The following is a 13,880-nucleotide window of genomic DNA, read 5'->3' on the forward strand; positions in this document are numbered from 1 at the left end:
GGAGACCACCTTTTTATAGTGATTGTGCATGTCTAAGATTAAGCAAAGCTGCATGACCAGTGCTATCTCAGGAGGATGCTGAGTCATTAACTCATGTTTATTGCCTTTTGCCATCTTTAGTTTATTGTGATTTATAGCTCAAAGGCCTTTTAGGCTGTTTATAAGTTAAAATTAGCTAAATTCTTCTGGATGCAAGTATAAGTCACTCAGCATTTGTATATCATCAGGATGTAAATTCCTAGCAATGATGCCAGGCAGATTCTAAGATTTTTTATTTTTTTTGTCTTTCTCTGCAAAGTCTAGTTATGCTGCATGTCCCTAGTTAAACTGGATTACTCCATCCTCTGTTTTACTAATTTTGCCAATTTGTGATTTTGAAAATTGTGTGCGCTCTTAAAGTATTTACTCAAGTTAGAGATGATGTGACAGTTTCCACTTCAGTTAGACTACACCAAAATGTCTGTATCTTTTCCTGGAGTCCTTTGAGTCACACTTGATGAGATGACCTAGGAATTTGTGTAGGTTACACATGATAAATGATAAGCCAGGCTATGTAGCAGAGACAGGCTCTAGCACTGAGCATATGAACAGAAGTGGACATAATATACTATGGACCAAAGACAGGTGCACTGGGAGAAATAACTGAAAAACACTTAGAAGAATCACCTTTTACCTTACCCTGTGGATTTTTTTGTTCTACCAGTATTATTGATGCTGGTAGCAAATTCAGTTCAGGCATTATGGGACTAAATGTGTATCGACTTTAGAGTCACGTTTGCTTATATAAGCTAGTATTGTGTGCTTCCCACTAAATGGGAAGTCAAACTATTTTTCCATGTACATGCATTTTCTGAAGAGTTTAAATCACTATTTGCATCAGTTAAACTTCTTTCCTTCCCATCATGCCTAGAGAGATTATATTAAAACACATCTGGATATAAAGTATTTGGGATTTTGGTAACTTGCAATCACTCGGGAATTCTTTGGAAGCATTCTTATGAATTAGTTCAGTGCCCTTCGAGTAAAATTTCTTACTCTGTGTATTATATTAGTTTTAGTTTAGAGTACAGTGTATAGCTCAGTCTATTTTGGTAAATGCAGAGGCTTTAACAGGAAAAGAAATATTATAAATAAGTCCCTTGAATGTACTTATTGTTGAATTTATTTTAAATTGAGCTGCATGGGACTACATTTCTTAAACACTCATGCTACATTCTAATTTCAGAATCAGTCATCTAGACCCTTGTATATCTTTTCCCATCCACACTTTTTCACACATACATTTAGCATGGGGAACAGTGGCATGTTAATTTACAGACTAACCTAGTGACATCGTTGGGTGTTTGGATTTTTGAACACTCAGCAGCAGTTTCATTTAAAATGGAAACCCTCTTACTTTCATGTGTCTTGATTTAAACAGAAGTGCATAAACAAAATTGTTTCAAACAGAGATGCTGCCTGGAGAATACACCGAGTTTACCCATATATGCATATACACATACACAATTGTGATTTTATAAGCAAAGATCATGGAAGGTGCCACTTGATTGTCACAAGTCAGCAATAGAAAAGACAGGGTTTGAGCAACGTGCGGTACAAGATATTATCTCCAGAAGTTTTTTTTTTCCTAAATGGAAACCAATGTGTCTGCCTATCATACTGTTGAAACAGCTTACAGCAGGGCTAAAACAGGCTTTGATTTTGCACCTTGGTGCCAGTGTTCCTTACCTATTTCCAAATGTGACCAGCTTTCACTATCACAAGATTCGCATCTCTGCAGGTACTATATTGTGATTTGCAATTGTAAAATTGTTCCTTTCATAATTAAAATATGCTTAAAGGGGGGGGAAAACCCCAGTTAATGCTTAATATATTTTTTTCATGTCAATACTGAAGATTAAACAAAATATTTCACCCTAAGACCAATGTAGATCAACTGGCAAGTTCCATTAGTTCATTTCACAATTCATTATCTTCATATACCAGTAATTATCATAGTGTATAGGTTTTTTATTTCATTCGTGGCAAAATATAATATTTTAGGGCAGAGCTGATAAAACTAAAATGCTATCAGAAATCTGTGCTGCATGCATTCTAAGTGTACTTCTGATGCTAAATGAACTTGAAGAGAGGGACAGAGAGCCAGGTTTGTACGTAAAAGATTGCTCACCCAAAAGTTACGTCGTATTTATTTCACAAAACCGAACTTGCTCTGAGTGAAACGTTCCCCAACTTTCCGGCCTAACAATTATTTAATAACTATCAGAAGTAATTCTTTAGCTGAAGGCACTATTTACAGTAGTTGCTGGACGCTGCTCCGAGCGCGCTGCATTTCATCACTTGAAAGGCTGACTTGCTGCGCGGCTCGGGCGGGGGTTCCCGGGTCTGGCAGGGGCTGTGTGGGTCCGGCAGGGGTTCCCGGGTCTGGCAGGGGCTGTGTGGGTCCGGCAGGGGTTCCCGGGTCGGGCGGGGGCTGTGTGGGTCCGGCGGGAGCTGTGTGGGTCCGGCGGGGGCTGTGCGGGTCCGGCGGGCCGAGCCCGCGGCGGGGGCGGCCGAACCCGCCCGGAGCCGGCGGCAGCCGCGGCCGGCGGTTCCCAAACTCTGCAGCGCCCTCTCTTGGCACCGCGCGGCAGCGCCCGGCTCCCCTCCCGCATCCCTCGCGCGGAAAGCCGCAGCTCCGCGACGTTTCACTTCTTAAACATCTACTTTATGTAGTAAAATCTCAATTTGCCGTGTGTTTTCGGCATTAATTCTCCTTCTATTTTCTTTTTTTTATTTTTTGGCTCCTCCCACTGCCATTTTGGTCTATCAGCGAACCCACAACGGAAAGCTTCGGTCGTCTCAGGCTTTTTGTATTTTATTTTTCCTTTGCTGCAGAGATCCTGAAGACTTTCCAAACTGCAGATTTGGTGCTGTAAAAATACAAATTGTCTGTTCTTTTGTAAACCTTCCAGTTGTCAGTGTTCTCTTTCAAAATAATAGAGGAGCTTGGAATCGCCCATGCTAAAATTAAGAATTTATAACTATATGGAACAGATGTTTTCATAAACATTTGCTATAATTAATTTCAACTAGGGGATTGAAGGAACAAAGCAGTTTTTCCCTCTTCAAAACTTTATTGCCTTTTCCCCATACAGCGAACTCAGAAATCTTTGCTTTAATATTGTTAATGAAACAAATTTACTCCTCTGTTTGGTTTTCATTGTGAAAAAGGAAAGCTTAATTTGGACAAGATACGGGTCTTTGAAACAACGAAGAAATACCCTGAATTTCAAACATCACATATAAAGGCTTAAGATACTGAGCATAAGTGTTTAGGTGCTCATTCCTGAGACCACAGCTCTGTAGTGTCAATTGCAAGAGATGCCTACATATTAGAATAAATTTTATCCAGATCAGTCTGATGAATCTGTAGAGTAAATAGCACAAAGGAATTTTATGTTTGAAGAGTTGTGAACCTTGATGTTAGAAAAAGCAAAGGAATCTCATGGTATTATATATAGTTTTAATGCATAGTAAAATGCTTATTGTATGTTGATTACCCCTTTATACTCACAATAAAGGTCTGCAATCTGTTAAGCATTTTTTTGTTGTTGTTTGTATTATATGAGGAATGCATTTTGACTAAGATTATTCTTCCGTATTTATATTGTCACTATTTTGGGGGAGATATTGTTTGAAATTTATGTAGTTTAGGACCAGCATTTTGATACTTTTGTGAAGAAAAAAAAAATCCACGTTTATTGTTCTGTTTTTACTAGTTTCTGAATATTATATCAATATCATTTGAGGAAAAAAAATGTTTAAAGTTTTAAAAAAAGAACAGCTTAATTGTTTTACACCTGAAAGAACCAGTGCAGCTGCAAGGATTTTTTGAGCAAACTAGAATTCCTGACTGATCTGTCATCTATAAAGTGTGCAAAGAAAAATAGGTAGCTGTCATTAAAATTACATTTCAGCTTTCAATAACCATTTAATGAGTAGCGTAATTATATAAGTATGGTACCTCAAGTACTTCACTCAATAATTAAAAATAATCTCATCTTTAAAGTGAAAGCGCTATAATTATTATTTGACTTAACCAGGACCACTGTTGTGATCTCCAGTGGCACCTCAGATTGTTCAAAGTGGTTTTGAAAGTATAAATTAAAATTGGATAAATCATTAAATTATTAAGCTTTTAAATATGCTGAAAATTAATATAGCATAGAATTTTGAAGTCATGTTATAAGAATTGACAGCCTTAGACTGCAAGCATAGATTTGTGTTAAAATTTGACTTGTCTCTAATCATAAAACACTGCATTAATGATCAAGTGTTTATATCAACTTAAATTTTCACAACTGTTAAATAAATCTCGTGTTTTAACAACATTTTAACCTTTGATTAGAGTACAAAGAAAAACATTAAGCAGAGTGCAAACAGGTCAGCAGAAGGATCTGTCTCCATTATGACACTTGTAAGCAAGGAAATGCACCATTTGGTTACCTAAGTAGGCTCACTTTTATCAGAAATTCCTAAACTGCCCGCGGTAAAACCCTTTCATAAGTGGCACGGGATTGGTAAATTGGTTTGCACTATATAAACACATGTGCCCTGCCCACATACAGACGTGCATATGTGTGTGTATACATGCATGCAGAAATATGGATATAGCTAAAGACAATTCCTTGGTATCAAAGTATATTTTCAAAAGAAAAAAATTGAGTTTGTTTTTTTTTTTTTAATTAAGAGTGCAGCCATCAAGCAAGGCCATGTCACTCAAGCTTCCTGTCTACATGGACTTGCAGCTGGTTATGACAATATCCCACCCCTTCCCCTTAAAAAGTCCAGTGCTGAATTTTTATATCTCACAGGAAATTGCTGTTTGTAATGAAAGAGATGAGGGAAATGGATGAGGGAGATATGTCTGATCCCTACATCATTCTTCACATGTTTTTTTAACTCTTGCTGAGCACATGATTCAGCTCAGTGTTCGTTGTGCCTGGAGCATACCCAGAGTGTCTTCCCACCTGTGAATTGGGGGTTGGAAATGCTGTCCAGTTTATCTTATTACCTGAAGTGGAAATGGTGCACTGCACCTTGAAAAAGCTCTTCTGTGAGAAAATACCCTATTGGTTGAGTCACCATCCCTGGAGGTATTTAAAAGACATCTGGTTGTTTTTGGTTTTTTTGAAGATGTGGCACCTGGGGACATGGTTTAATGCTGAACTTGGCAGTGCTGTGTTAGTGTTAGGCCTCGATGATCTTACAATCCTTTTTCAAACTAAATAGTTCTGTCATTCTGTCAGTGTAATAGGCTGTTAAAAAATAAAAAATATGAAAAAATAGTGTGCAAGTTTAAATCAGGCTTCTTGTTAAAATTTCTACACATAGTTTTCAGATAATCTTCAGGAAGTGAAGGCATCTTCCTTATTCTGGGTTCTCCCATTTTATGCTATGCCTATAATCGCAAATATGTTCTTGACAAGATAACAGTTACTGCAAGTGACAAGCTCATGTGTTCTGGGTGAATCTAGTACCCTAGCAAGTGTACAGTTTGCAAGTCCTTCTCCATGCATCTCAGAAGTTTAAAGAAGGTAGCATTTGAAATGTTCTTTTTTTATTAGTTAGTGGAAGTGTCAATTTTGAGTTACACAACTTCTCATGAAACAGCCTTCAGCTGCATCCAGCAGAGTCAGGTCCCAGCTGCCCAAGTCCCAGCTCCCTTTAGCCCTTGGTCTCTGTGCAGAAGAACAGACTTCAATAAAGTGAGGCAGTTTCAGGAGAAAGTTTTCATTCCCAGGAGAGGGAGTTGCTACAGTTAAAGAAGCAGCAATCCAGGTCATTTTCAGGCCCTTTGGAAGGATACAACCTTATTTTATTATTGTATTAAAACCAGTAACTGCTCTAGTGCTGAAAGCTATACTTACTTTGATACAGGTGCTTGTTACAGTATTGCTCGCTTCCCTTCTCTTTCCTCTGAAAGTGTGACAGGATTTATTTTACCTTTGTCCCCTAGCTTGTGTATTTGAAGTTAAGAAAGCTTTTCACACAGTCCGTGGTAGGGTTACTAGAGCATCCTCTGTTTCTTCAGCAAAACCTTTCTTTTCATAATTGAGCTTCAGAAGGAAATGAAATATTAGGATAATACTGAATCAATTTTTTAAAGGGGACCACGGTTTTTGATACTAGCATCATGAATCTTATATTCATGACTGTTCAGTATACATCCCAATTTTACCAGAAATTTGGGTCATTATCCGTGAAGATAGAAGTAGTATATGTGTTCTACTGAGAGTTCTATCCATAGATATTCCATATCTATCAGGAGGAGTAACTGGAACTTTCCTGAGGAGGGGTGATCCAGGGCATGGATTCCCACAGCTTAATATCATTGGTTAGTGAAGCAGCAGTCTCATTTGTCCTCTCTATCACTAACTATGGAAACTTAATAGGATTTGCAAAAAAGCCTTTTGGATAAAACTAGGTAAAATTTAGAGAGTCTTCTGTTAAGAAAATGAATACTTTGCTCTTTGCTTTATGACTTTTATCACTTTCAGTGAAAGACATCTTAATCATCTTTCAAGGTGTCATAAGAGACATACCCATCTTAAAGGGGGTAGAGCAAGGGAGCAATAGCAGAAGGGACTGTTCCATTAAATCCTGGGTTTGAAAGCTGAATACACCCAGCCCTGTCCAGTTTTGGTAGCTGCTGATGATGATATGATGAGGTAGCAAAAGCAGCTCGCAAAGAAAGTGCCCAAACAGGGACTTGTATGATTATGAGATTTATTAGCAAAGGGTATACAATTAAAAATGCTAAACTATTTTGGCAATAATTTTAAATAAAGATATTGTCTTCAGAATAAAGCAAGCAATGTTAGAGTAGTTTGTGAAGAACAGCTCAGTGGATGTGGCAGACCCAGGATCCCACCAACTGTGGGGAACCTGGTACACTAACAACTATTATCCTTGTTTTCTTTGCAAAGTCCTGTTTGCTCTTCAAGCAGGACAAATGGTTTTCTTGAAAGATGATAAAGTCCATGCATTGTTTGAGATAGTCTTAAAGTTCATTCTTCAGAAAGGAGGAAGATTATTTTGCTATTCTTGAAAAGACATATTTTTTTAGTGTATCAACTTAGCATTGTGAGTAAGATCTTGGTTTTTTTCAGTCTGACTAGTCTGGTAGGTGAATGCTTAGTTTATGTATACATGAAGTGCAGTAGTGCATTCAGGACCCATTTCGATGTGCAATGTCCCTGTAGCACTTGCCCAGTATCACTGCACCTGGCCATATGGCTTTAACAGAGACTGAACATAGTTCAGTCATTTCTCTGAATGCTCAGGATCAGATGTGGAGATGGGTAATATATGAAAAAGCGTATTACTGAAAATTGTCCCAATATGGGAGACTATTTTACAATATATGAGAAAAAAAAAAAAAATGAACAGATGGTTATTAATAACGGGAGGGTCGGCTCCTGGATGAAATCTCTGGTGTTGTTAATTTAGTTAAATTTAGTAAACAAAAACCAGATTGATTAAGTAGGATTTCCATTTTCAAAATAAATGGAGAGAGCTAATTAGTGAAATCAACTGGACTGAGTGATTTTAGATTAAGATGTAGTAGAGGTTTGGGATTTATTTTAGACAAAGGTACAAAAGTTAATAAAAAACCCTGCATTCCAAATTAGATGAGAAAAGAAACACTTGGAAGTTCTCTGCCAAAGTGAATGATTAAGTATTTTTTAAGGAGTGTCTGGAATAAGCAAAGATCCTCAAAGAAACAGAAAAACAGCTTGATCTGCAAAGAAGGGCATATCCTGGATATCAGATAGTGTGGGGTTATAGTTACAATCAGCAAAAACTAAGTTGAATCAGATCATAAGATGAGAATTTAAATAAACAGGAGAATATTACTTGACTATGTAAAGAAGCTTGCTAGGAAAGAAAACTAGAACCATTCTGCAGTGTGAATGGACAAGTGATACTAAATGTAATCCAGCTATGGTCTGAAAAGGAAAATGCTTAATTTTCAGTAAAAACAGAATTTCAGGCAAAGGCTTGAAAATAAATCAATAAAATACATGGCAGTTTTGGGTAGATGCTGTAAATTAGCAGAGCTAATAATCTAACTTGCAGACTTCAGGAATATTGACAAATTCTACTGCATGGAACAATTTTTAGTATTTTAGTTCATGGCTGATGAGTGGAAATATAGTGCCTTGTACTTAGATTAACAGGAGAAAGAAAAGTGGTAGCAAAGCACCTGCATGGGCTGACCATTATCTGTGCAGGGCTTTAAAAAAGTTTTTTAGAAAGAAGAGAGAAAAGCAAAGACAATGGCATAATTTTATTGCAGTTTTTTTTGTTAAATGGGACATTGTGGCCAGCTACCCTGCTTGCATTTCAAAATATATGTCCAGGAAATACATTAAATCTGTCTGGACCTCAGCAAACCATCTGATGTAGTTCCACAGGAGATGCTGTGAAATAAAAAGGATGGGGATTAATGAAGTATAGTAATTTTAGGATGAATTGAGAAATGCAAATTTTAATGAAAGAATTCTTTTTAGTGAAGCTTGGGATTGAACCAGTTTTATTCAATATTTTCATTTATTGTTTTGCCACAGAATGGGAGCTGATAGACTTTTATTAAGTAGAATGATTGGAAGGTAATATAATTTTCTGAAGAAGAAAGGACTGCAAACAATATGACTTTGTGTGAACTACAGTATTGCACTAGCAAGAATTTTTAGTGTAAACTGTAAACTTCTTTTCATATTTCAATAAGAAATGGAGAGTAAATGTGCAGGCATGTTTGGTTAAGGATGGCTGTAAAACTGCAACATGGAGCGGCGTGACTATCGGCTGTATCGAGCAAGATTTGTTTGATAAAGAAAACCACTCTCCAAATTATCAACCCTCTGAACTTTGAGTATGCTGTCTATAGCTCCTTTCCCTCCTTTTCCATGTGTGAGAAGGACTGAGTTAAAGAAAATGGGGAATACAAAACCTCATTTAGAAAATGATTGAAAGAACTTGATTTCAGTCAGCAGAACAGAGAAGAGAGTTGTGCAGTGCTTCCTGTAAATTAAATAAGGAGGCACACAGGGACATAGAAGAATTATCAAGCTAAATTATGGGGCAAGAATAAACAGTATAAAACAGGACAATGAATTTGCTTTGAAAAATACATGACTACTGGTTTTTAGTGGTCTTTCAATAGAGGAAGTTATAGAAGAAAAATTTCTTTGTAATCCTTGATTTCCAGCAATATCACTGTTCTATGTATCACCAGCCCACAGGATATAAAATAAGATGTTTGGCAGACGTCTTAATAGGTACTTTCAGGGAAGCTTTGAATGTGTGCTATGACAAAAAAAAAACAAAACTGGTATCACAAAGTCAGCTCAGAATTTCTTGCAGAACTAATGAACTTTTACATTTTTTTACTTAATGTTGGTAAAATCAAGCCCATCTACTTATATTGTACTTCTGAACCCTATACTAGTCAAATTGTGTTTAATAATTTGAGAAGGGTCTCAATCAAAACTTTACATGAAATTAAGTATCATATTTTCAGAACATTCAGACTCTAGTTTGAACATGGAGGCTAGTTAAGATGACTGTAAGAATTTGAATAGATAAAGTTGAAATTTATCTGTGTAAGTTTTAGGAGAGTTTTGTTGTAACTGAAGTTACCATATATGGTAAAATCTGTTGCAGTTGTTACCAATATTGTGTTCGAATCACAGAGTTTGTCTTACAACAAAGGTGTTTTCTCTTATTTTTTATTAGGAGGATCAAGTGAAAATGGAAGCACACCCTCCACCTCAGATTCAGATGGAACTTTTATTTCTTACAGGTTGGTAATTTTTTTTATTTGTTTTCTAATTTTAGGAATGTTGATTATAATAAGAAGCATAGTCTATTGAAAGCAAATGAACAGGTCCTATACTTTGGGAGGATTGGGCAATCTAAACTGAAACAGCAAACAAAAAATGTGATTTATTAAGGAATGATCTGAAAATTTGTTTTCTGGATTATTTCTGGGTTTTTTGGAAAGTTGTTCAAAATCCTTAACTAATGAAAGAACAAGATATTTGAAAGCCTAAACATTTTCAAGGTTGTTTTTTTGTGTTTTTTTTCCTACAAAGTATTCAATAAAGTGAACTCACAGCAACTAAGCTAAATATTGAAATATTCAACATTCACCAGTGACCACCTTTCTGATCTTCTCCAAAGTAACTGGATCTATGACCACATGGAACTGTATTTCCTATTATTTAATATCAAAAACCAAAGCCAAGATTAGCTAAATTTGAGATTATTTGACAGGAAAATGATATTTCAATTTCGTTGGCAGTAAACACTAGTTAAAGAAACTTTTTTCAGCAATGTTATTGAGCTTGAATCTTGCTTGGGTAAATATCAGCGGGTGTTTCGTGCTTGAAAGCACAGAAAGCTAATCAGCAGGTGTATGCTTTCGTCTTTCACCCCGCAAAATACTGACTCTTCTACAAAAACTCTGTCCTTGTGACTAGTAAATTAATAGTATGACTAACCAGAAGGATTGCATCTGATTTTCATGTTTAAGTATGGTAAAATAAAACAAGCTTACCACATGATTATTTTTGAATCATTTAGTGGACTGTGTTGGTTGGCATATTTGTCATCTTTGATTTGTGCTCTGCTGGAATCTCTGCTTCAAAGAGGTGCAGGCAGGCAGGAGGAACCTGCCTGTTCGCCTTGTCCTGGTTGCAGCCAGCTGGGTGGGGAATGCTGTGCCGTGGTGCAGGCACTGAGCTGCGCTGGTCACGGGGAGCCTCGGGCGTGGAGTGGCAGAGAGGAACACAATGCTGGAGAACCTGTTGCAGGCTGGAGACAGAGAGATTGCCAAGGAGAGCAAGGAGCAAACAGCCTGGTCTTGAGGATGTTGAAAAGAAAGACTTTTTGTAAGGACCTAGAGGGAACAGCAAAGAGTTTGCTGCAATTCAAACAGCCAGAGGAAGATTCTGGACTAAGAGCAAGGTTGGAACAAAGGGTATGCCTGAAGGGACAAAGTGGGACTGGGGTGGGTTGATTTAGGTATCCTTAAAATTCTCTGTATTCTCATAAGTCGACTGTAATGAAACCTACTTTGTGATGATGTAAAACTCTTCTACAGTAGTTAGTATACTCGCTTTGGTAAAATATATCAGAAGATCCATTTTAGGGTTCTGCATGACTCTATTTCTTGACGTAGTCGTATTTTCTGCATGCAACATACTGTCTAAAAGAACAGCTGAAAAATAACACCCAGGATAATCTTCATGTTTTTAGGTGAGAAGCCTATGTAGATAGACCACAAATGCAGCTCTCAAAAATAGGCAAGATAGAATTTAACCAGATCAGCATATGAAAGTTGAGAGCTCTCTCTGCCATTAAAGACAGGAAACGTATTCCTGAAAGTCAAGAGCACCAGCTGTTGTACCTGACAAGTGGCAACTTGAAGAAGAAGCAGCCAACTTTAGCTAGACTCTGGTTCCATGAGAGTGTGAAGCTGTGGAGCTGGGATCTCAGCCCTTCTTCTCACCCCTGCTACACACAGGCAGTAGCACTCATCTCTCAGGGACCTAGTCCAGGCAGCTAACCCAGACCAACCTGTTCGTTCTTTGTAGGGAGAGTTTTCTGATGACTTCATTCTCAGTATCCTCCTGCCAAAGCTTCCCATGGTATCAGTGCCAATGCAGGGAATGTAGCTAGTATGGACCACTAGAAATAAGTGGGAGGACAGAGCATGGTACCTTTTCCCTAAATCAGCCTAAACATTAATGACTCTTTAATGCTCCACAGATTAAGTGGAGGTAAAGGCTGGTCTTTGTACCTCTGTATTCCTTAGTCCAAAGTGGATATAATAAATACATTGGCTACAAGTTCCACTGAATGATACTCGTATTGTCAGAGAGGATTACAGCTCAACTTAGAAAACTGAAGTTAATTAGTCTTTTAAGAGGGGTCCCATATCTTATTGCCAAAGTATTATTGATATAATTAAAGGCAAGATAGTAAAATATATATATATTGTTTGTATCTGTATAGGGGAGGTATATACCTACACATATATATATAAGTAACCTCTTCCATACTTGACAAGCTATCACCATTATTTAGTAGTAGTGCTTGAGGTGTGAAATTTTTATTTGTTGCTCAGTGGCAAGTAATTCCTATCATCTAATAAGACTGCCTGTAATTTTCATGGTTGGGTTGGATATGGTTTTGATATTTATAGTTCTGCACTGCATATTAAGTAAAAATGAGAATCTAATACCTTATGAAAGGTGAATCCTAAACTGCCTTGGAAGGTAACGATGGTAAATGGTTGTTATTTCTTTAAAGGACTCATTGGAGATTTTGACTTGTTTTAGGACACTGTCAAAAATATTGTTTTAGTAAGTTAGTAATTTGGTAAAACTAATGATAGTCTTGTTTACCCAATGCATTTTAGTCTATCATATTTTAAAGAAACCAGCTAATGAATTTTTGTCATAAAAGACATGGTGTTTGGATCATGGTAGATGTCATGCATGCAGAAGGTTAATACATGAAAAATTGTATTGAAAATTTTTACTAAAACAAAAATTGCTTTATATTTTATCAGTAATAGACCTTTACAACTTAATTAGAAGAGATGACACCAAAAATATTTGAATATTAATAAATTTTGTTATAAAAGTGCTCTTAAAAACATTGGTTTTACCACAATAAAAAATAAACCCCAGGAGAGGCTGCTCGATTCCCACATTTTCTATTTTAAAGGACAATTTGACACCATCCTGTAGAAGACTCCAAGTGTGTATGATAATAAAGGATTACATATCATTATTCTTTGATATATTTATGATGCTCCACAACTATTTGTATGGTTTTATTTTTAATATGAAGGTGTCACCTTAGAGTTTGTGACTCTTGCTTGTGTTGATCACAGAAAAGATTTAATGCTGTGTGTGTTCAGACAGTGAACATTTTCCTTTAGGTCATAAAAGTTTGTAAATAATGTAAGTGAAAAGCACCTGGGACTGGCATGTATTTCTAAATATTCTTTGAGTTTGTGAATGTGTCCTGTCAGCTCACAGAGAATTTTGTAGCTGGTCTTCAGGCGCTGATGGAAGTATCTTTATGTACTTGGGAAGAAGCTTTACTAATAAGAAATTACAAAAATTCTATTTCCTAGAACCATGCCATCAAAATTAGAAGTTCACTATTAGAAATATCTGAACAAGGATTTAGGCATAAAATAACTTTCAGCTTTTAAATGTAAAAAACTTAAGGAAAATATTTGAGCTCTGCTCCGCTGTGTTATTTTACTGCTATGGTTAAAACCTTTTTTTGGATGTCCAAATGGGCTGGACTTCACCAAAAGGAAAAGGAAAATAGATGTGGGTCTTTAGTTTCAGTATCTGCAATGCAGTGCCACTGGAAAGTAGAAATACTGTCTTTCTTCTCCCTTCCCAAGGGCAGCTGACCTTCTCCTCGCCAAAGAGGTGAACCCCTTGCCAGCACATATGACTACAGACTATTACATTAATCTGTTTAGCCTCAGTACCAGCTGCTTGCATGTTTTTAATTATCTTATTAGATGGTATAACAGTGACCTATGAAATAAAATGAAGGTGAGTATTTTTTAACTTTATTTTACAGGCTATTTTTCTAAATATATTTTAATGACCTAATTATGACTTTTAGGGAGAGCCATTGATGCAGGCATTCAATTTGGCTGATAGAATCTAACATCTCAAGGACACTTATTTTCTTTCAAGGTGGATTCATACATTAATACTGCTTCTAATAAATATATAGCTTAAAAAAGCTCGCTTTTCATACTTGTGTTGTTAACTTACTTTATGATTCAGAGA

At 36.7% G+C, this 13,880-nt stretch overlaps 1 protein-coding gene across 8 annotated transcripts in view; it reads left to right on the forward strand.

Annotated features, from left to right (window-relative positions):
* TBC1D5 (TBC1 domain family member 5) overlaps window positions 1–13,880 on the forward strand; it is a 315,390-nt gene that overhangs the window by 149,875 nt on the left and 151,635 nt on the right. For all 8 annotated transcript variants that reach the window (XM_088054565.1, XM_088054556.1, XM_014248648.2 and 5 more), the window contains one exon: window positions 9,784–9,850. In XM_088054565.1, the coding sequence (XP_087910691.1) occupies window positions 9,784–9,850 (67 nt within the window). The remainder of the gene's footprint in view (window positions 1–9,783; window positions 9,851–13,880) is intronic.

This window comes from Pseudopodoces humilis, chromosome 1 (genome assembly GCF_049639895.1).
Source record: "Pseudopodoces humilis isolate 2021_Gansu_Grassland_sample_001 chromosome 1, ASM4963989v1, whole genome shotgun sequence".
Taxonomy (NCBI): domain Eukaryota; kingdom Metazoa; phylum Chordata; class Aves; order Passeriformes; family Paridae; genus Pseudopodoces; species Pseudopodoces humilis.